We start from the raw sequence: 23,087 nt of genomic DNA, 5'->3' as shown, positions 1-23,087 counted from the left end.
ATTGTGAATATTGATTTAAGTTCGTTAGTAGAGTAAATGAGTGGGTTATAATTATTTTAGTCATTTTGTTTTGTTTTGAAATTGGCGGGTTTTCTGTCGACTTGTGAAAAATCCGCGCGTTTCCAAGTCGGCTGTGGAAGACAGCGCCACAATGGTGTAAGCGCAAGTATGGCGAAAAATAGATCTGTGTTTTAGAAATTTTTGTGTGGCTTTAAATCGTTTACTTTCAGTTTTTTTTTGGAGAAATGGTAAACTTGTAATGTCGGTGAGTTATGTTTGGCGTATTTGTATTGGGTGTGTGTTAGAAATGCGTTAATTACATGATAATATGTTGGCGTAGGAATCGGAGCTTTACCCATAACCTCCTTTCGTGTTATTGGAGTAGATACGGAATTAAGTTGTGTGTGTCAGATGTGTCCATCATTTTGGATTATTCAAAAAGTTTGGTGGCGTTATTTATTTACAGAATCGGAAAAGTGTTAAAGTGAGTAATCTAGTATGTGTTTACTAGGACCCGGGTGCGATTCGGGCTCCCAAAATGAAGGAAAGCATCCGTTGCTGACTATAACGGCGGGGTGTTGGCAACGATCGGCCGTGCTAGATCGCAGCCGTTTTTCTTAACATGGCTGCAACGCAGGCCGAAAAGCAGCAAAATGACGTGAATTGTGAGAAAGTGCAGCCGGATCAGCATCTGAACGTGCGGAATTCCTTGTTGCAAAATGGGACCGATAAGAGTGGAGTTCGCGGAGGCGGCGGTGTAGCGGTCGCCAAGGCGAAAAACACCGGCGGCAAAAACCTCGTCACTGAAATGAGTCAATATCGCTCGGACGGCAGCGGCGGTCCTACGGCCACCACGGGGACTCCTGGTGGTCCTCCCGACCCGGGCCCCGATGCCGAGCCGGGGTCCGGCAGCGCGCCCCCCGACGCGGCCGCCTTTCCTGTCGAGGGCCCCCCCGCCGATGGGCACGGCTATGGCTTTTCCTACGGCCGCGACGTCGTTCACAACACCGCCGAGGGCGTCCACGCGTTCGGTCCGCGGCAGACTTACGGGGGCTCCAAGCAGGCGCCCGGGGCACCCTATCCTCAAAGATTCGTTTCGGGGCAGACTCTTTCGCAGCCCACCGGCCCGACCCCAACGCTCAACCAGCTGCTTCAAAGCTCCAACCCGATGCCCCCGCATCGATATCAGAACAGCTACGGCCACCCCGACCAGCCGTATAACCAGGGGTGGCCACCCCAGAAGCCGATGCCCACCTACGGGACTCCCCCGGCGCCGCAACCGGGGGTCTCGCCGACACCTTACCGCAACCAACCTACGGTAAGTCATTTCATGACACCAACCCCACGGATTTGCTTTCTCCTAAACTAAATCATGGCAGGAAAAAGCGACCCGACTCACCCACCCGACGCCTCAAACCTCACCTCCACGTGTCCACTACACTTCTCGCTCCCGCTCTTTGACGATCCGCCGGAAGACGTTCGGATGACACGGTGGTGCATATATTTGTTAATTGTTCAAGTGTATCTAAACATGCTAAGTCCGTCCTTGAACTTGCTCTGACATACGATTACCGCACCGCCCACTTTGTTATTATGCAATCAGCTGACGTGTCGCAAATGTGACGTCAAACGGGAACCGTACTCCCACATATGCCCGCCCTTCAACCCCCTCGAAGTTGAAAGCTTTTGGTTCGCTTCTTACCCTTTCTTCTATTTTGACCTCAGTTGTGAGGATTACACCACATCTTCCTCTTTTCCTCTCTAAATTCTGCAACTTCTCCAGCGGATCGATCATTGTGATCAGAATCTATAACAATAACAACATATTTACTTTTATTCAAAAACACAATAAATAATATCTCACACTTGACGCATAAAACTCAACCAAATTTCTAATGACCTGACTCAACACGTTATTTATAGCTTAGTTTTAACAATACTTGTTGAATAACGATATCACAAATAGGAAGTACTACAAATTATGTTTTTAATAAATAAAACATAACAACTGTGACGAGTATTTATTTATTTAAACGTTCCAAATTATTTTTTAACATGTAATTATACTCCAACAAGCTTTCTTTTTCTTTTCACGTCGTAAGTTTTAATTTTATTAATTATAATAGTAATTAAGCAAGCAGGATATGGTATGTAACAAAACAAATTAACATTATTCGTAAATAAATTTTTTGAAACAACGTAATTTTTAAATATTTTATTGTTTTTAAAATGGTTCAACCACAACGTACGTTTTTGCACATTTATTTTCACTTGTTGTGTGACACCGTGAAAGTATAATTTTTTTTTGTTGATTGGTTGTAAATTTAAGCGTCTCATTTATATTGTCGTTCTTTTAAAATTATTTGTATCAGCTGAGAACTGGAAGCCGACAAAAGAGGAATCAACACATTTATGGTTATTTATCGACGTCCACTCCTTTAAATATACTATTGAGTTACGAACGGAATATCATCCAGTTTAGTAATCAACTTGCAATAGTATTTATTTTTTTAACACAAGTGAAAATAACAACTGTACTGCGAGTACTACGATTTCATTGATAAAACTTTTGATCTCATTGTAGGTTACGTTTGTGATACATAATTCGGAATGTGCAGAACAACGGTTTAAGTTAGGACTTTAGGGGTTGCTTTAAAACTTAGTTCACTTTAATTTAATTACTATCTTGTTTATTATACATATTTATTTTATTTCAATTACGGAACTTTAAATTGATTCTTATTATATCATGTTCATACAAAGTTTATTCCTTATAAATTATCAGTATCACACATTCGTACGGTATTTTTATTACGGAAATTATGTTCCGATATATGAGACGTTCAGCAAGCTTCAATGATAAGGGGCTAAGCACTTTGATTAATTTTCATTTTTATTATAGAAATATGTACGTTTCGTGTTTTGCAAACTTCCTTTTATTTTTTGTACCGCAATAACAGTAATCTAATAAGAAATAAGTAAAATAATCTTGTACGTTTACTAATTGTATCATTTGTATTTGAATGTTTTATGTGTTTATTTTTACAGTAAGTAGTTTATTTATTCTCTATGATAGTTGGCAATGTGAAACATTAATTACTTTTCTTAAATATTCTTCAATATCAAGTAGGATTTTTTGTTTTCAAAAACAAAATTAATTAATCATATGAGTAAATAAAACTTAAACAACTATCATATAATCTGTATCCACACATTAGTTTACAATTAATTATATAATGATGATTTAATTTTTCATATCATAGTTTTTTTTAAGTTTTGATACATACAATAATAATCAGTATATGTTGTATATACTGTTTTGTAAGTGTACCTGAATTTTTCTTTAATTTATGAGGAAAGGAAAAGATTTTCTAATTCCAACATGAGTGAAGCTCACAATAGTGATGTAAAAATAATGATTTGGCTCGTAGCAGACGGGTTATTCCTTTTTTAAAATGTTGTTTTTGGTGTTGAGGGTTTGTTTTCGTAACATACGTAGTTGAAATGTAAATAGGATTTATTCCCATTCACATATATCGTAAAATAGCAGATCGGTAACAACTTGGTCGTTCCGTCGGTTAGGGTTATCTTGTAGAAGTTTATAGGATGTTTAGAAGTTGTTTCTATCTCTTATGTTTATTGATTTGGATAGTTTGACAAATGTGAAGGTGTTGAGTTGCGAATTGAACGGAAACTTTGACACTTATTCGTTTTAAAGTTGTTTTTTTCAATTTCTTAATTGAATTTTATTTTCTTCCTCGTTCCATTTTGCGGAGGTATTCGAATCAGGATAGGACATTTACTGACGTCAGTTTTAGTGTGCTAATAATACGATGTTTAATGGTTAGTTGGGAAATAGAGTGTGATAATTTAAATGTGCACTTTGTCCTCCGAATAGCGTGGTGATTTATGAGCGTCAGAAAGTCGAACTTGTATTGCGGAATGTGTTGCGGTAGGTCAACGGTAGCTATTGTACCTATTCCGACCCCTAAAAACCGTCCCTCCCTTATATGTATGTACACGTTAGCCTGGACGTTAACGTGTACCGTATTTGAGCCTGGTTTATCGTTTTCAGCTATCGCCGGCGTACAGTGGCGGTTCGGCACCCAGTCCTGGCTACGGGGAGGGCCGATCAGGGTGGGCCGGGCCCCCGGTGTCGGGACAGCACGGCCCCGGAAGCCCCGGCCCTCCGAACACGACGGCACCGACAAGTCAGCCCTCGCCACAGCCTCCCATCAGTCACTCTCCAGGGCCTGGCCTCCCGCCCAGCCCACAACACCAGCAGCAACAGCCACCCCAGCACCAGGGTTTCCCGAACCGGCCAGCCCAGCCGACTACTCCCAACGCACACGCGCCAGATGCAGCGGTAAGTGTCGCACCACCACCGCCACCCTTCAATCGGAACGTTCTTACGATTATGATAAACTGTTACGTAATAGTGCGATATAATTAACCGCGCTCTTGACCTTTATGATCCGACGATGTAGACAGCACGTGTTTTTGTTGTGGGTGGGGTGGGTCTGTCCCGATGGTGGGGGACTCCAATTATATGCATAATATCTTAATTAGTGACGCGTTCGAGAATTTACCCGAATACCCCGTAATAAATAAACAAGTGCAATACCGAACGCAGTGCACGAATTCTCCTTCTCTCTCTATTTACATTCAAATTTACTTTCTTTTACATTTTTCATAGTACGTCATTTACAATTCAAATATACAATACACAGATGGATTTTATCACTTACTACTTACATTTATCTAACCTCATCTACACTAATCTACTTTTAATGTTGTTTATGTCATAAAGACATATTGTTATCTTGGCACAATACAACTAGAAACAAAACATTTATTATTAAATTCAACTTTCGTTTATTCACAAAAAAAACAAATGTTAAATCACCTGACAGTTCATATAAAACTTTTTATTCAGACTCGATTAAAGGGTTTGATCATAAATCCATAAATATTGCTGAAAGAGAAGAGTTTTATAACAGCAATATAATGGCATAACAAGAGTACCCCTTTTAACAAAGTGATTGGGGCTTTATATTTAACTGTTTGTGAAATACTTTTATATGATAATAATTTAAAAGTTGTTCTACAACCGGAAATAATAAGAATGTCTATACGTTTTTTTGTGATTTGGAAAATAGTGTTTATTAAAAATTTATTAAACAAAGTGCTTTGAGAAAATCGCTAATAAGACAATTCTTTTGACATTTTCATTCACTATTCCATTTCATAAGAATTTAATACTTAGTATCACAATAAAATAAATATTGGATTTACAAAGATAATTCCATTTGAAATATGTAATTTTTGTAAATAACTTCCAGAGACTGATGGTCTGGATAAAACTTAGAAAAGTACTTTGTAAAAGAAATGTTTATTTATCTCTTCTGATTTTCATAGAGAAGAAAAATGTCTGCACTTTGTTTCGCTTGAAAAAAATGTAACTAGTAATATCTTTGCATCTTTAAAACATTAAATTAATTAAATTATTTTGTAAAGTAGCTGTGGTAGCGTAGATTTGTCATCGTACAAGTGCACATTTATATTTTATGTTACTCGTGAATTACTTTGCATTTTCTTCTTTCTGGAACAACTTGTACTTTTCGTGAACAGAGTTTTCTAATTTAGTTTCAAAACAATAGATATTATTTTTTATAATAAATTTAATATTCTATAAAGAGAATAACTTAACAAAATGATCAAGAAAATTATCTATATGAAATAGAAATTTATGGAAATGGCTAATGGTAATGCATGTCAAACGGCATTAGCAGTTGTTGTTGTATATAGGTGACAATGTTTAACATTTAATGGCCAACTAAGTGGCCAATTATTCTCGTTATTATTGATTTTTATTTTATTTTCTTTCAATCGAAAATAGTAATACTGTAATAGAAAATTGAATTTCATGTATTGACTGTTTTTTTATCAAATTTTTGGAATAAATTTTAAATTTAAAGAGGTTTTTTATTAGATAAGTCAGAACAAAATTATTTTACAGTCTAGTGTTTTGTTGGACTATTTTTTAGGTCAAATTGACTCGAACCATTTGTATTCTTAGACAGGTGAAACTGATATTTATTTCTTTTGTTTACTGACTATAAAAAGTAAGTTAAAAATTTTACTATGTAATAATATCGTAGTAAATGTGTTAATATTTTTATTCCACTAATATCGAGATTCTATTCACACTTTTTTCAATTAAACTTTATTAATTTCAGTATATATAGTATATAGATGGAGACAAATCAGTAGAAGAAATGTTGAAGTACATTAGTTTCTGCAATTAACTTATCATTCTTCTTTTATTTTAGATATTAACATCAATAGAGATACAGTTGTCTAAAAAAATTCTGAAGCAAATTGTGACGTGTTGTCGTCATAAATTCATTCAATTTTTTCGTTATTTTACAACTCTGACGTATGTGAATTATTCAAAACACATCATCAAATGACATCACGTGTAATTTTATTTGTATATGTCACTTTGCCTTACCTCTTTTCATAGAATTAATATTTTCTTTTTGAAGAGTCTAATACGTTTTTTACGTGCAACATAGATGAATTTTTTTTAATATGACAGCTAGTGAATAATTGCACATCTACGAAACGGATTTTAATTAAATTTTGATAAATAATGTATTACTTAATTGTTTGGGGTGATCGGATAAAAGTTTGGAGCAAGGTGATTGTCGTAAAAGTGTTTACTAGTCAACACTTCCATTTTAGGTTTGTTCCAATATGTTAATCTGTTCACCATTTATGTTGACGTAGAGTGTACTCAACTGAACGTAATTGATTTTATTTAAAACGACAGTCGAACTTCGATAAAAATTGTAAAAAGTTTCAATCGAGGTTTTACTGTACGTATTAAATTAGGATGTTGATTAATGTTGGAATTTAAGTAGTGTGAAGGGTAAGTAAAGGGTGGAGGTAAAATGAATTTATGTTGCGGTGTCGTGTCGTATCGTCGTTTTTGTCTGTTTAGATGGCTATGCGTTGATGGTAATGGGAGTTGACAAGTTGATGTGGCGACGTAGTTGGAGAGTTGTTTGCCGCCGCCATGGCCTGCGTCCTGCGTATTAAAACACACACGCCGCGTGCCTCTCGGCCTACGAAGTGCCTGAGCCTCTGTCTAGGCCTCTCCGTTGTCGTGTTGGCGAAACGTTGCCGTGTTGCCGACTGCCATGTAACCCGCTAAGTGCCGCTCGGTATTGATTGGTTCTGGTAGAACCGGCAACGCTGCTTGCTACAGTACGCTGCACTGCATTTTGCTCGGGCTCAGCCCTCTCGATCGTTCTGGTGACGTTGCACTCTTATAACCTCTCGCTGGCCTGCTTGGTGTTTGTGTTACTGCCTCAGCTATAAGGCTATAGCTGCATTTCAAAATCCTTCTCGCTTCCTTTTTCACTTCGCCGCTCCTCCATGACTCTCTTCGTTCAAGAGACTGACTCGTCACATTTTTTCTCTTCTTTTTCATCGTAACTTTACTGCCTTGAATTCTTTTTAGCAACTACATTAATCGGGCGTTTTTCAGATTGAAACTGATAATTAATTTCATTGCAGTGTTATTAAACTTTCGTTTTTTAAATTTATTAACGAAAATCGATTTTCCTGTTATTTTGTCTCTACTTCGTTCTGACAGAGGAACGTTTTCTGCTAAGTTAAATATTTATTCTAAGCGAAAGTCGTCATTTTGTTAAAGCTTTCAAAAATTATAGGTACATTATTACTATTTTTTTGAAAGACTTTTACTGACTTTCTTACAATGTCGTTATTTTAGTATCATACATATATTAAATGCCACTATCGAAATCTCTCTCTCGTAATAAGTCTGACCACATGGTGGGAAACGTAAAATGTTTGGTAGCAAGCCAGTCTGTGAAAGTTGGGCAATTGTCAAATTTTGCTGAAACGAGCGGCTTTTAAATTCTCTTTAGGAAATATACAGTTATTTAGCCTAAAAGCCGGTTTTCTTATATTTTTGATTGAGTAAAACAAATGTAGTAGTGATGGGAACTTTATAAGAAAACATTATATCCTGAATAGATGTTATCATTGATCAATTATCCAGGGGTGCGTTTTACGCCATGTCGTGCATAATTTATTCCTTTGTGTCAATTAGAGTTTGTATAATGATTATGACGGAGGGTTGCTTTTTTCAAGAGTGTATACCGGTTGAATGATGTTGTTCGGAGACATTTAATGTGACAGAAGAATGCTTACCGTTTCTTTTTACGGGAAGATGATCAAATAAAATGATCAGGAATCGAGTGGAATTCCGATGGTGGAAGTTGAATACACAATAAACCGGCATAATTGGCTCAGATGTGTGGCAAGGTCATGTTACGTCACAACGCGCCGCATTTATTAGAGAAAAGTGCAATTGCATCGGACTATATGTTCCTCTATTTCCAACTCATGCTAATTGCGAATTCAATTTTCCTCCGACATGTGTAGGATGTTGGATGTTCATTACTGTCGACTGTGGTGGAAATTTTTTACTCTAAATGATATTTTTTATTGTGTGTACAAGGATGTAATATGCAGTCAGATCCTGGTTTATTTTTGTTTGTGTTTGTTGTTGGAATCGATTTCGGTTTAATGTACTCTGTGTTTTACCAACTCATTATGATCAAATTATTTACATAATTTCAGATATGGTTTTTGGAGTTCATTTTTATCTGAATGGAATTTTTGATCGTATTGAAAGAGAATCTACATTTCAATTTTTTTTACTGGAATTCATTTTATGGTAGTGTAATTTATTTATTTTCGGAATACTACGACATTTTCGTAATTGTTTTAAATACAAACTTGATATCAACTTGAATTTTGTATTAACACGTACAAACTCGTGTTCTGCTTGAATGATATGGACCTGTGTATGGTTTATAAGAGAAATTTGTTTAGCTTTCCATAAGAAGAAAGTTATAGCTAGATGTGTATAGTAACATGTAGAATATCGTTTTTGTGATCTTTGGAGGTAGTTTATCTCGTAATTTAAATTTTAAATTAAAAATGCTTTGAGTATTAACAGTTGGTAATCAAATAAAAAAATCTACATTTACCGTTGACTTGAAAACTTTATTGAATATCGAGTACGTGTGATTGTAGCGGCATTCATTAATTATTGGATGAGTAGACGGTGGCGTGTGTCCGTCGGCCATATGATCTGTTTAATTTATTGGGGTTTGAAATGTGTGTTAGTTTGGATTTGGCCTCGACGGATCGATCGGGATGTTTACCAGTGGGCTTTTTAAGGGGGTGCGTCAAATTCGTTTGATTTCGTTTTTTCTGTTTTGAAAGAAAGAGTGGTAGAGATCGCTGACCTCTCGAGAACAGAATGATTTATATTAGGGCCTCGGACTATGAAGTCCTGTTGTCGGTGCCGACGTTATACGGAATAATACGGGATGAACTTTCTAGACCTACCCTAATCTAAATCTGGGTCGTCTGTGTGACGGCTGTGCATAAAATAAGTAACATCACCACCACCTGTCGTGTGCCTCGTGAATGGGCTAAGGACGACCGTGCATAACAAATAAACCTGTGCTTCCTGTTATAGTTCACTAACAAAATTTCTACCTCATCCCTCTAAATTACTCAACTTTAACTGCAGCAGGTTTTACACCAAGGGGCCAAAATAACAAAAAAAAATCGTACTAACCTCTTTTTTATCTAAACCATTATGTAACCCATTGCCGCTTGACTATCAGCCATCTGTTATCCTACTTAAGGTATTCACTTCCAAATAAAAATAAGATGATCTTCTTCAAACTGTGAACAAGTCAGTTGTAAAGATGTTTGACGCTTTAATGAGTTAATAGTTTTATTAATCACTTGTTTTAGTAGGAGTTTTAGTAGAAAAAAAGAGAATTATTTCAGTTACTTCTATTCTCATCTCAATTTTACTCAGAAAAAGATGAAAGTTCTGTACAAAGTGGTATATTCGTTGAAGCTATAAATTTTAGTGGACATTGAAACATTACTAGAACTTCAAGAAGATTAATTGTGTTCTTGTATTTTAGAGATTCCACCATGTCTTTAAATTGTGCGATTGAAATAAGACAGGGAAAATAAATATTAAATCGACCGACTTCCGTTCATTTATGAATGGAACTTTGTAATCTTAAAAATTCAATTAGTGTCATTGTTAAATTATCACAATTGTGAAATATTTATTTACTAACAATTACTACAATATCAATATCGTAATATGTTAATTTAATATTAATTGTCTAGTTTACAAGTTTTATTACTTAATACATTACGTAATTAGTTATCTTAATATTTTTTCGATAGTGACTCACGTTTTAAAATTGTATTTTGTATTTAACCGCAGCGATTAAATTTTACATGTCTGGAGCAAAGTAACCGTTCCGTCATATTTGTAATTAAATGTGAAAGTAATTCTTTGTTATAAAAAAGATTTGTTTATTTAAATGCAAAGGATAATTTGAAAATAAATTTTTAAATTCCTGTTGAATAAATCAGAGTTTTTTTACTTCCGTATTCTAGTCTCGCTTTATTTCTGCAGATGTTGTTTCACTGGAGGAAGTATTATATTATCGGTAGTTTCCTATTACAATAATATTCTTATAACTTTCTTGGAGGATGTAAACATACCGACAGACAACAGTACCAGATGGGGGTAATTGCACTAAAGGATGTAAATAAGATGCAAAAACATAACAATTAATTAGAAATTTATTTTGTATTACTTCGTCGAGTAGGATTTTGGCGAATAGTTTGTTATCATTTACTTATCAATTTTTACAAATAATTTTCTTTAAGAAATAAATATATATTGTAAGAGATATTCGAAAAATTGTCACAGAATTAGATATTTTGAAGGACGCTAAAAAATAGGATTTGATCCACAGCCGTCATTATCTTCTTAATTTTTTTTTCTTCGTGGTTACAATGAAAAAACTCGTTATTGTGTGAAAGTATAGATTTTTAGAAGCAGATTGATGGCAGCAAACATTTTGCACATTGCATGTCTTCATGCATTTGCAATTTTTTGTGGTGTTGGCATTTTTTCCATCACAAAACCACACGCGATTTATTCTTATTATCGGACATTATATTTGTTATTTACTTTTGCTAGGTCTTATTACGTTATCTACCAACTTGATTCGTCCGTTATCATGAGTGTTTGACTTGGGTTTTGACGCTTGTGGGGTTTTCGTGAGATTTTCTGTCGGAATGTTAAGTTTCATTGACTTCGTGTCTTTTTTTAAATCGAGTCTAGTTTTGTAAAGATAAAACCTACTGCTGAATTAGCAATACCAGCTGTTTTTCTCCGTTGGTATGTTATCAGTTTTATTATTTACCTTGACGGCAAATGAGGAAACAGAAAGTTATTCAACAATTTGTTCGGGTCAATGAATTTTCCTTTAAATTTTTTTTCCTAACGTGATAATGAAAAGTGGCAATTATCTGTGGCATTATTTATGTAATTAATGTAAATTTCACCGATTTTATTAAATGAATATTGTTTACACTCGATAATGAGTTTGTTTGAGTTTACAATAGAGTCAATGTGATTTTGTGTGAAGAATGAATCATTTTTGAGTTTGCATAATAAAAATTATTTGTTTTGAATGTTTTATAAATCAAGTTACAATAATTTTGGTTACATGATTTATTTTTGGTAACAATATTTCGACTCCCCTGTAACTGTAAATAGAAAATTCAAAGCAAGCCATCTAACTCTGACCTAAAAGGAGCAAGGCCGTTTTGTGGTGTGAGGGGTGGGGTTGAATAAATAGCGTAAAATCAGCTGTTGGAAAGGACACGCCGAGGGTTTTCAATTCGTTGTTTGGGACAAGGAAGAACGTGCGTGAGTTCCACGCAATAAACACTAACTTATAATTTTGCTAGTTTCTTAGTATTTCGAGTGATTATGAAGGATGGAAAAATACGTAGTCATGTATTATTAAATACAATTCCAAAAATTTGCTACAAGAAGTAAAGATAATTTTGTCATTTGTTTTATTTAATAACAGTAATGTGCGTTCTTTCATCTCTTTTGTCTTCATAATTCTATTATTAAACTGCTTTTAGATGAAACAAGTAAAATGCAATTGTGTGGGCGTTGGTAGGTTGAATGATTTCTTAATAAAATAATTTTCAGCTCGTACGTTTTATTACTGTGTTATGGTCTTCCATACAAGTCATTTCTTGCGAGCGTTTTAGTGTTTAATCCATTTTTGTTTTTGTTTAAATTGCGATTATACTTTGTATAATTAGGAATGATACTGTTGGTGTATCCGGTCTTGTTTCAAATGGATTATAAGTTCTCAACTTACAACTGAAAACCCATTAAAAACACATTTTATATTTGCGAATTACAAACGTTTTAATTAAAACATTTTGGAGTGGATGTTATAATAAGTCTTTTTTGTTTATACAAAATTTAAATGTAAAGTGAATTTTGAGTCTTATTATTCTGTTTTATGTTCCAGGAAAAGTGTAGAAACCCAAACAGCAACTCATTTGTATAATGACATGGAATAATTGTGTATAAGAGAGAATATAATCCATTTTTATGTTTATGTGATAAAATAAAGATAATGTTTATTTTAATATTGAAAGGAGGATGAAATAATGTTATCTGTTCTTTTCTTGCACGTTTCGTGTATGTTTGAATTAAAATAGACTTACACTTGTTTGATTGTTCTGTTCTATTTTTACGTGGGTTCATTAATTATGTCCAAGGTCGTAATTGGGTCGTAAAATATGCGTTGCGGGGTGAAAACGGATAGTTTTGAATGGGGGTTGTTATTCCGAATACTATCCAATCGAAATTAATGTTACATTAATGATGACGTATGTGTTTGTTGCAGGATTTGAGCGGCGGTAACAGCAATGACAGTTCCGGAGGACCAGCTCCGGGCACACCAAATTCCCAAGGGATGAGGCCCACACCTTCTCCCACGGGATCGACGGGATCGCGCTCCATGTCTCCCGCTGTCGGTCAGTATATACATACATACATTCACTCCCACGTGATTCGCGTGTAACCCCAACCACGTGCTCTCACTCCCATTGACTGCCGAGAGCAACTTCGATAAAATGCGGATGCGGGTCTCCTCAACATTGACCTACATTTTACTGCCGGAGCCGGCATTCCGGGTGCACAATAAACCACACTTTAACGGCATCGCATCTTGCCGAATTCTTTACATCCCTTGTATTTGAAGTGGGTTCAATAAAAACGAAGCTTTTACAAAATTTCACACAGATCGACTCACATTAAGGTCTTTCATAGTCACGTTTTTGACAAGGGAAGCTACCAATTGAAAATCAATAAGAGTCAGAGAACTTGACGTATGCGACATTCAAACAGTTCAAACTGGATAAGATACATACATAAAATGTTTTAGATATGTACATGATTTCTTATTTGATGAAATTTATAACATTAAAGAACTTTTATACTTATTCTTGATATGTTTAGTTTATTTCACAAAGAAAACATCATTCAATTACTTCAGTTCATCCAGTTAATGCGTCGTCTTGAGAAAATGTTATTCGGGACCGACTTTTTTAAGGAAAAAATTATTCAAGGTTGACCTGATCTGTCAAAAACCTGATTATAGAGATATTTTTGTGTTGTAAATATTGCTGTTAATAAAACAATAAATATTTTCATTTTCATAAAACACAAATAGTTTTATTAATTTTCGTATTACACAAACTAACAGATTATAATCTGTACTTGATAAGGCAAAATCAAGTAATTTTGCATTAGACAATATAATACTTGTCTAGGTTTGTTCAAGTTACGTTATTTTTTTAAACTCATTTTTAGAAAAATGAACATTTGTTTTTTAATATCGTGTTGTATAAAATTATAGTATGTAATTATACAGGGTGCGCCAGAACTCGCGCCCCAGAGAAAAATGATGTAATGTATGATACCAGGAACTTGGAAAAAATGTTAAAAAAATCTATCTATAAAAATTTCGAAGTTATAAGAGTTTAAATTTTGCATTTTGACTTCATTTCTGTTGGAACAATAATTTTCCAAGTTTTTTTGTTACAGGCTATTAAAAGAGGAAACAAGGAAACTGTATCCTACATTGTAACTCTGTTTAATGTTATTTGTGGCTTTTGTTGGCAAAATTTTTGTACTTTTACTAAATAATTATAAAACATACAAGATCATCAGTCATTAAATAGACATAAAAAATGTCAAATGTCAAAAAATAAATGTCAAAATTTTATTACACGTAGAATTTTTCATACTCCTGATATCTTATCTTACTTGAAATTTTTGTCTGGGGCGCGAGTTCTGATACATCCTGTATTTAATTAATTATTCGTTTATATCGTCGTCGATTATTTTGTTGCAGACAATATAAAAAACATTTATGTATAGCGTTATCATTATCAACAGGTAATAGGGTATAATCTATTCTCTGTGCTGTTGTATATTGACTTTAGATTTTAAAAATTTTGTTTATTTACGACAGTATAAATTTTACTACGTTGAAAAAATTATTTTCAATGTAGTTATTAAAATCAATATTTTATTGAGATGGTGTGACCATTATGACCCCGGTAAAATGTTTTACGACAGTTTTAATAAAGGTTTAATCGAAAAGGACTTCTAAGCTGTTTAGATCTCGATTACTTGGCATTCACTTGTACAGTCACACCTACGCCAAACCTAACATTACAAACTTTTCAAAATTGCTTGAATTCCGAAAATAGAAGCAAAATAAATATTACGAATATGTATGCAACATTACAGATCAGAAATTTTTATGTATGTGATGGATAAAAATAAAGTTTTTTTTTGTAAGTTTAATATAACAATCGAAGCAAGGTAGAATAGGTACGATATTTTATCCTTGCAAATGCGCAATGATGAGTTTAAGCTTGCAGTACACATTATTGTTGGGGGATGTTTGAAATTTTATATGCTGATGTTATTTGTTACTGTTTTTTTTATCAGATATCTTATGTTTTCCGGGATTTATTTTTGCGCCAACTTCCGGCCGCCAAAAACCTGTAGAAAGTGTTTGTGAATTGTGCTGCCAAAATTTGCTAGGACTTTTTGAACGATTTTTTTTGAAACATTTTCCGAAGATTTCCATCGTGTGAGATGGGTGTAAGGCCCGTTTTGTGTTTGTGATGGTTGTCGTGTCGGTGTCAATAGTGAAACATTCAAGTGTCAAGCATCGTCTTCATTCGTTTTTGTTTTTTCAGGTCAGCAAAACATTCCGATGCCTCCTCGGCCGTCCAGTGGTCAATCAGATGGCAGTGGATCAACACGAATGAGCCATTCGCCGATGGCAACGCAAGGCAGCTATTCGGCGCAGCATTCGTCGCCCCATCCGGCCCACGTTCATGGTTACAAGGGCCATCCCGGCATGGTGTCCGGCCCTGGCCCAGCCGGTCAACAGATGCCACTTTATCAGCCGAACCAACAGTACCCACAAGGCGGTTATCCGCCGAGGCCCCAAGCCAACATTCAGTATCCCGGTCAGGGCTACGGCCCTCCGGCGTCCCAAGCGCCACCGCCCAACAACATGTCTCCTCAACAGTATCCGAATCGGTCGTCCAATCATATGCCGAATTCCCAGTTTCAACCTTATCAACAATCGTGGCAAGGACCGATGACGTTAGCGAAAGGTAACGGACCGCCGCAAGCACCAGGATCACCCTCGCCAGGTCCCCCGGGACCACCGCCGCGACCTCCGCACTACCTCAAACAACATTTACAACATAAAATGGGTTTCGGTAATGTACCTGGATCGGCACCACCGAGTCCTAGTCCGCCACAGAATTACCACATGGGTCCGCCACCTGCGGGACACCATCATACGGGAATGGGACCGCCACCAACGATGGGACCGCCGCCGAATATGCCACCCACGAGCAGTCCTCTAATGCCTAATAGTCATTCACATGACGGTCCGATGCCGCCACCAAGTTCTACACCGAATTCCCATACGCAAATGGGTTCCGAAATGATGGATAATGGTATTACGACAACTGCACAAGGTGGGATGAGTACTCACGTAACCACGGCGGCGGGAGGATCTGTTACTTCTGTTGTTACAACAGGACCCGATGGGACACCTATCGATGAAGGATCGCAACAATCCACATTGTCAAATGCATCAGCCGGTAATAAAACAAGTAGAATTTGTTTATCTTATCTATGTACAAATAAAACCTTTCCTCAAAAAGATTTCAATAAATTTAAAATGTATGCAATTCAACCTTTGATTTTTACTAGTGGTGATGGTGGTGGCGTTGATTGCGAAACAATTACACTTACAAACAATGCGATTTATAACATTGGTTTACTATTGCTACGAAATTAAACATATTACAACTGGCATTTATTTTTTCAATTATTTACTCATCTGAATATCTCCAAAGAATAGTAGCGTATCCGAAAAACGGTAAATTCATATATTGAATTACTTTTCAATTTCGGTCGGTATTACCATTTCACACATTTTTACAATCTGAAGCAGTTTCATTAGTTAGATGATTGGATTAGACTTTTGTTGTGCATAATTTCAAGAATTCAGCGACATTAAAACGTACTAAGCTTTGTTTGAATCATTAAAGGGGGAACCTGATGTAAACATTAAAAAAAATATTCGTTTGTTTACACTTGAATCTGTTGCTTTTTAATATTTTATTTATTTTTATAATATTGAATTACTTTTTTGCTGGATTTTCTCTTAAGATTAACCGGTTCTGAATAGCGAGATCTCGGAATATAGAAAAAAAAAATACAATTTAATTTTTGTAAAGTAAAGTTTGATTTTATTTGATTGCAGCTTCCGGCGAAGATCCCCAGTGTACCACACCAAAATCGAATCGGAAAAATGAAATGGGTCACTATAGCCATCCGACGACGCCGCAAAGTACAGTGCCATCTCCTGGTGCAGCAAGTATGAATTCAATGCATGACGACTATGAATTAAGCAGTCCAAGTTGGCCAAGGACCCCTGCAAGTCCAGTAAGTAGATTTATATGACAATATGGCACCGTAAGTGTTCACACACAATCATATGTGTTTCAATATTTTTAATGTATTTACCACTCTACACAAGTTTCTGTTAAAATGCATATAAGTATATATTGAAATTGTGTGATCGAGTTCTGTGGCATTCAGTAAACGTAACTGAAAATTTTTAATACGATTGGGATACCCACCGTTACTTCCGTAGATGAAATTTTTTTTGGTGACTGATGACTGTGTATGGACCTGCATATTTTTAAATAAATATTTTGATTTTGTGTCGTAATTACGGGTGGGAACGGTGTTTTTTTTCTGTTGGTGTTTTTTCCTTAGCCCACTTAACAAACAGCTTAAGTCAATTGTGTTTAGTGTGTTTATTGAGCTAACTGGCGGGTGTTTCCAGGTGTTTAACAGTCATGTGCCTCCTCCGGACACGTATCGCTCAAAGGTTTATATATAATATTATTTAATGTCGTGCTAATGCTTGTGATAGCATGTCAGAGGCATGTTTTATGTAGTGCTTGACGTTTAGTAACCACCATTCAGAAAGAAGAACTTGTGTTTTCATTCTGTTCTTATTTTTTTGTATGTATTTTTCAGAAAACTGATAGCCTCAGCAAGTTATACGAAATGGATGACAGTCCAGATAGACGTGCTTGGTTAGATAAACTACTCACATTTATGGAAGAAAGAAGATCACCAATCACCACTTGCCCTACTATTTCTAAGAACCCGCTTGATTTGTTCCGTTTGTATGTCTATGTTAAGGACAGGGGTGGTTTCTTAGAGGTACGTTTCAATTTTTTTTTTTTTGCTTTGGTACTTTTATTAGCTTTACTTTTTTTTTTCAGGTTACGAAAAACAAAACATGGAAAGATATCGCTGGAATGTTGGGTATCGGTGCATCTTCAAGTGCAGCATACACATTGAGGAAACACTATACTAAAAATTTATTAGCTTATGAATGTCAGTTCGATCGAGGAGGAATTGATCCTCAACCTATAATAAATCAAGTTGAAGCAACTTCGAAAAAGAAATCAGCTAAAGCCGCCTCGGTGCCTTCACCAGGCTCTTCCAATTCTCAGGATTCTTTTCCGGCACCTGGTTCCGGTGGTACATCAATGGATGGATATGGTTACGGATATCCACCAGCTGGAAATCCAGAATATAATCCTCAACAGAGGCCATCTTCACAATCTAACGCGCCTTCTCCGCATGGAGGTGAGTCATGTTAGTCAATTTTTATTACGATTGGGGGGGAAGAAAAAGAATGACAGTCAGGAGTTTATCTTGTGCGAAAAAAAAAATGTTATCTTTACTTTTTGTTTTGAATGGCGAATGATTGGTTTGAAGAGCGATGTTTAATTAAAGATGTTTCAATGGTATTATCAATTATTATCTCTCGATCAAGGTATTTATTTTTTGTTTGCATTATTTATTTACTTTCATTTTATCTATTCTTTATTCATAAATGAACGACAGTTTTGCCCATAAATATTTTATTAAATAAACATGTAGGTGATTAATTCAAAAACGATAAATTCCGCCTATTATATAGAGGAGACTAAAGCAAATGATTCATTGTAATTGTTTACATCGTACAGCTGCTTGTTCTTTCAACATGATTCAGTTTTTTGTCTTTATAACCCATAAATAAATTATGAATTATTTTATTCCGTTTTGGCACTACAGGGTGAATCTGCTAAAAGACTTTGAGATATTGGTTTTTAGTGGAGTTACCTTGTAGGTGATTGTTTTTAGCAGTTAGGAGAGTAGTATATATGTTTTATATTCTCTTAGGTTCAGGAGGGGCTAATCATTTAAACAATGCCGCCCCTGGGGGTCCTAGCCCTGCAGGCGGGGCTGCCGACAACGTAAGCGTTTCAAACCCTTTTGATGATGTGTCTCCCAGTCCACCACCACGGGGTGGCCCCTTTCCAGGTGGACCGCACCCTCCTTATCCTTCAGGCACTCCACCTAGACCGCAGGGATTTAGCGGACAGGCTGGATACAATCAGTATCCAAGTCCTGGTCCTGGTGCTCCTCCAGATCAGTATTCTACGTACCCAGCTAGTTCAGGTTATCCACCAGCCGTTAGACCAGTGTATCCTCCATATTCAGGTGATTCAGGAGCACCACCCCCGCCGAATCCGAACAATACACCACCTGGTGGTCCGCCGGCTGCCGGACAAGATCCATATTCACGTTATAATATGGGTGCAGCACCAACATCGACATACACGCCGAGGCCAAACTACACAGGCGCACCGGGAAATACAGGGCCGCCAACCTCACAACCACCAGCCGGACCTTATACGACACAACAAGATTATTATAGGCCGGAACAGGTAAAAGAATTGTACATTTTTTAAACATTTTTTGCTTTACTGATTTACTTGGCTAATTCCAGAATTATCCTAATCAGCAGGGTCCTTCGGCAACGGGTAATTATCCCGGAGGACCGCCGGCTAATAAGAATATGCCTCCACCTGGACCACAGCCAACAAGGCGACATCCAGATTTTGTCAAAGATCAACAGTCTTATCCATTTGGACAGCAAAGACCACATATTTATGGTACGTTTTAAAAAAAAAATGATTTGTAAATATTTAAAATGAAAATTTTTATTCATATTTTAATGTTATATTTTTTTATAGCATGGTCGAACAACAACCAGTACAGGCCACAGCAGTATGGTGCATCTGGAGGTCCTCAAGTGGGTACTCAGCAGTGGAATCAAGGAGGAAGGCCGGCTGGTGGTCAATGGGATCGTTATCCGTCTGGTAATCAGGGTTATCAGCCTCCGCAATCCGGTCAGGGGCAGTGGTCTTCAATACCGGCGCCTGGTGTTGGTCAGAATCCACCGTTGAGGCCACCTCTTGGCGGTCCACGTCCTGGTAAACCGTTTACGATGATGCCACCACAAGGTGGTAAAGGAAACCAAGCGACAGCGTTAACGAATAGTTCGTATTCGCAAAGTCAGTTACCGAAGAGAGAAATAACGTTTCCTCCTGATAGTGTTGAAGCAACATTGCCGGTATTATACAGGCGTAAAAGATTATGTAGAGCTGACATTGGTCAAGTTGATCCTTGGCGTATCATAATGTGTTTGCGTTCTGGACTTTTATCTGAAAGCACATATGCTTTGGATATCTTAAATGTTTTGTTATATGACGATTCGTCTGTTGGTTATTTCGGATTGAATCAATGGCCTGGTCTTTTGGACATATTGATTGAACATTTTCAAAAGGCGTTAAGTGACATTTTTGATGGACCTTATCCACGAGAAGAAAAACCAGATGAATCTGACGTTGATTTGGGAGGTGTTGTAACACCGATAGATCCAAATCAAAAATCTGTTTTATTGCAAAATACAAATAACTATACATTTGTGACACGGAAAGGTTATCCCGTCAAAATGGTTGATCGTAGCGAAGAAATTTTCATTCAGGATCATCAGAAAGACTGGGATGTGAAAGGTGATGCTACCGGTGCTAGTATTTTAGCTGAAATGTCAACGGATCCTTGGCAATCAAGGGCGGACCACATACTTCCAATGTTTCAAGCGGAATTCGGTCGAATACCGTTCCATCGACGTCTAGAGGATAAAAAGAAAGAAAGAAGTAGTAGGGATTCAATAGAAGAGCGTCAACGAACACCGTCGCCACCAGACGAAGCACCACCGCCTCCTAAAACTAGTGACAAAAAACGTAGGACAAAGACATTAAGTGATGTGATATCTCGAATTAAAAAAGATTCAACTGAAGCGAACGGTGTGCTCACATTAGAGACGACAACTGTAACTGATAAAGTTAAGACTGATGTAGTAGTGAACTGTGAAGAACAAAGTGTAGATCTGAACGCAGGTAGTGTAAACGGGGAGTGCGGGAAAGATAATACTAGTAGTGGACCACAAGTGCGAGATCCTGTAGGAAGATTGAAACGTCGTCGTTCTTTGGATTGTGAAGACGAAGCATACACTAGAGATGAAGCAAGTCTAGTGCTTATTACTGAAAGCCAAGACAATATCGGAAAAAGATGCGTATGCATATCTAATATACTTAGGAGCCTTACGTTTATTCCCGGCAATGAGAGCGAATTCGCACGTAATTCGACTTTCTTAGCGATAGTGGGAAAATTACTCTTGCTTCATCATGAGCATCCGCCTCGTACACAGAAAACAAGAAATTACGACCGTGAGGTAGGCTATTTACTAAATATGAGTTCTCTTTATTAAAAAATAAATAAATAAAAAAACAATAATTATATGACAAAACAAAAGAAAGGTATGAGAAAATGAAATTTAAAAAATCATTTACCAACAAACTATCGTTTTATACAGTTCTTTTTCGCTTAATATTTCTTGTGTCAAGTATGTTAATTGTGTCGATATTTGAATCTAATTAAATTTTTGTATGACTTTCAGGAGGATGCCGACTTTGCCGATTCATGTAGCAGTTTGCAAGGTGAAAGTGAATGGTGGTGGGATTTCCTAATTCAAATTCGAGAGAACATACTTGTGTCAATAGCCAACATTTCGGGTCAGATCGATTTCAACGTGTATCCAGAAGAGATTGTAAGGCCTATATTGGACGGTTTACTTCATTGGGCGATATGTCCATCGGCAAGCGGCCAAGATCCGTTCGCTTCAGTGGGTCCTTCATCGCTGCTGTCTCCTCAACGGCTGGCTTTGGAGTCGTTGTGCAAGCTTTGTGTTACAAACAATAACGTCGATTTGGTGATAGCAACGCCGCCGTTTTCGAGATTGGAGAGGCTTTGCGCTGTGCTGACGAAACATCTCTGTCGGTCCGAAGATCAAGTGTTGCGCGAATTTTCGATAAATCTGTTGCATTATCTGGCGGCGGCCGATAGCAGTATGGCACGGACGGTAGCGTCACAAACGCCGTGCGTCTCACTACTGGTGGCTTTTATAGAGCAAGCCGAACAAAGCGCTTTGGGTGTGGCGAACCAACATGGTATAGGTGCATTACGAGATAATCCCGATTCGATGGGAACGAGTTTGGATATGTTGAGAAGAGCGGCGGCGACGTTAGTATTTCTGGCAAGGCATCCCGATAACAAACCGTTGTTGGTTCAACAAGAATCTAGGTTGTTGGCGCTTGTTATGAGTCAAATATTAGATCAGCAGGTGGCACTCCTGCTTTCCAAAGTACTATTTCAAATATCTCGCAGCTAATCCCTCTGTAGATACTCTTGCGGCCTTGGACTGGTGTACAGACCTATGTATAGCGTGAATAGTTAAACTTTACCAATGAACAGTGTGTATGTGTGAGTGTAATGGGACAAATGGCGAGAGTCGCCGTGAGATCCGGATCTCCGATAGCTAATGAATTTCACCTAGTGTAACCAACCCATAATTGTACCATTTTGTAAATTAAGCAAACATACGTCTTTCTGGAAATGTCAAACATCCATGTTACTTATGTATTTATTAATTTGAATAACAGAGTACGGTAGTGCTGTAGCTCTCGAGTTGCCTGGTATGGTGGTCATCCCTCTTGTTTTTCCTGCGCACTCAGTTCTCTTATTTCATGTTTGGTATTACTGTGCGAATGCTTTATACATGTCTGATAATGAAATAAATAAATGTACAAAGGAAGTACCGAAAATGGTGTTTTTATACAAGTTTTAATTTTCTATGTATATTTAGAAAATGTTTTATACATCCCATTTTAGATGTTACATTGAACTCTGTTAATGAACAAGTATGGACTGTAAAACAATGCAACTTGCGTTATTAGAAAAAGCAGTCTTGCTATAGAACTCAAATGTAGTTTAAAATATGTGGTGATATTTTTCTGGCTGTAGGTATATTTCATCTTATGTATGATTGCATATTGTAAAAATTAAGTAAATGCTAAATACATTAAAATCTTTTTAATTCTGATCAAACCCTTCAAGTTTTAATCAAAATCACAATTACACATTTATAATTCGGCAATAAGGTAAGTAAAACAGCGAAGCTTTAATTTTCACATTACTAAAATACTATAATAATTAATCCCTTCGTTCTCATAAAAGTGCTATGTTTGGTAAATTTTCCATT

General features: G+C 36.6%; 1 protein-coding gene across 5 annotated transcripts; it reads left to right on the top strand.

Moving 5' to 3' along the window:
• Window positions 1-254: 254 nt before the first annotated feature.
• Window positions 255-22,650, top strand: LOC123006217 (trithorax group protein osa). Of its 5 annotated transcripts, none has more exons than XM_044400524.1 (12): window positions 255-1,318; window positions 4,076-4,366; window positions 12,873-13,002; window positions 15,244-16,167; window positions 16,836-17,017; window positions 17,424-17,468; window positions 17,621-17,809; window positions 17,872-18,250; window positions 18,821-19,368; window positions 19,446-19,596; window positions 19,678-21,221; window positions 21,447-22,650. In XM_044400524.1, the coding sequence occupies exons 1-12, from the start codon at window positions 623-625 to the stop codon at window positions 22,215-22,217; spliced, it is 5,850 nt and encodes a 1,949-aa protein (XP_044256459.1). In that variant the 5' UTR covers window positions 255-622; the 3' UTR covers window positions 22,218-22,650. The 5 variants fall into 5 exon arrangements, with proteins under 5 accessions (XP_044256459.1, XP_044256457.1, XP_044256458.1 ...); XM_044400522.1 differs by having other exon boundaries at window positions 257-1,318; window positions 19,431-19,596; XM_044400523.1 differs by having other exon boundaries at window positions 259-1,318; window positions 17,872-18,241; window positions 19,431-19,596.
• Window positions 22,651-23,087: the final 437 nt, after the last annotated feature.

Source organism: Tribolium madens, unplaced genomic scaffold (genome assembly GCF_015345945.1).
Source record: "Tribolium madens isolate multiple individuals breed KSU strain unplaced genomic scaffold, Tmad_KSU_1.1 Scaffold_2;HRSCAF=44;Tcas5.2_LGX, whole genome shotgun sequence".
NCBI classification, from domain to species: Eukaryota; Metazoa; Arthropoda; class Insecta; order Coleoptera; family Tenebrionidae; genus Tribolium; species Tribolium madens.
Note: the sequence above shows the minus strand (reverse complement) of the source record. Positions and strands in the feature narration are given on the sequence as shown.

Bases quoted from the DNA above. Each gene is read 5' to 3' on its own strand.
- LOC123006217 (XM_044400522.1), top strand. From the start codon at position 623: ATGGCTGCAACGCAGGCCGAAAAGCAGCAAAATGACGTGAATTGTGAG. The intron at 13,003-15,243 runs GTCAGTATATAC...TTGTTTTTTCAG, and splicing joins CTCCATGTCTCCCGCTGTCG to GTCAGCAAAACATTCCGATG. The intron at 19,597-19,677 runs GTACGTTTTAAA...ATTTTTTTATAG, and splicing joins GCAAAGACCACATATTTATG to CATGGTCGAACAACAACCAG.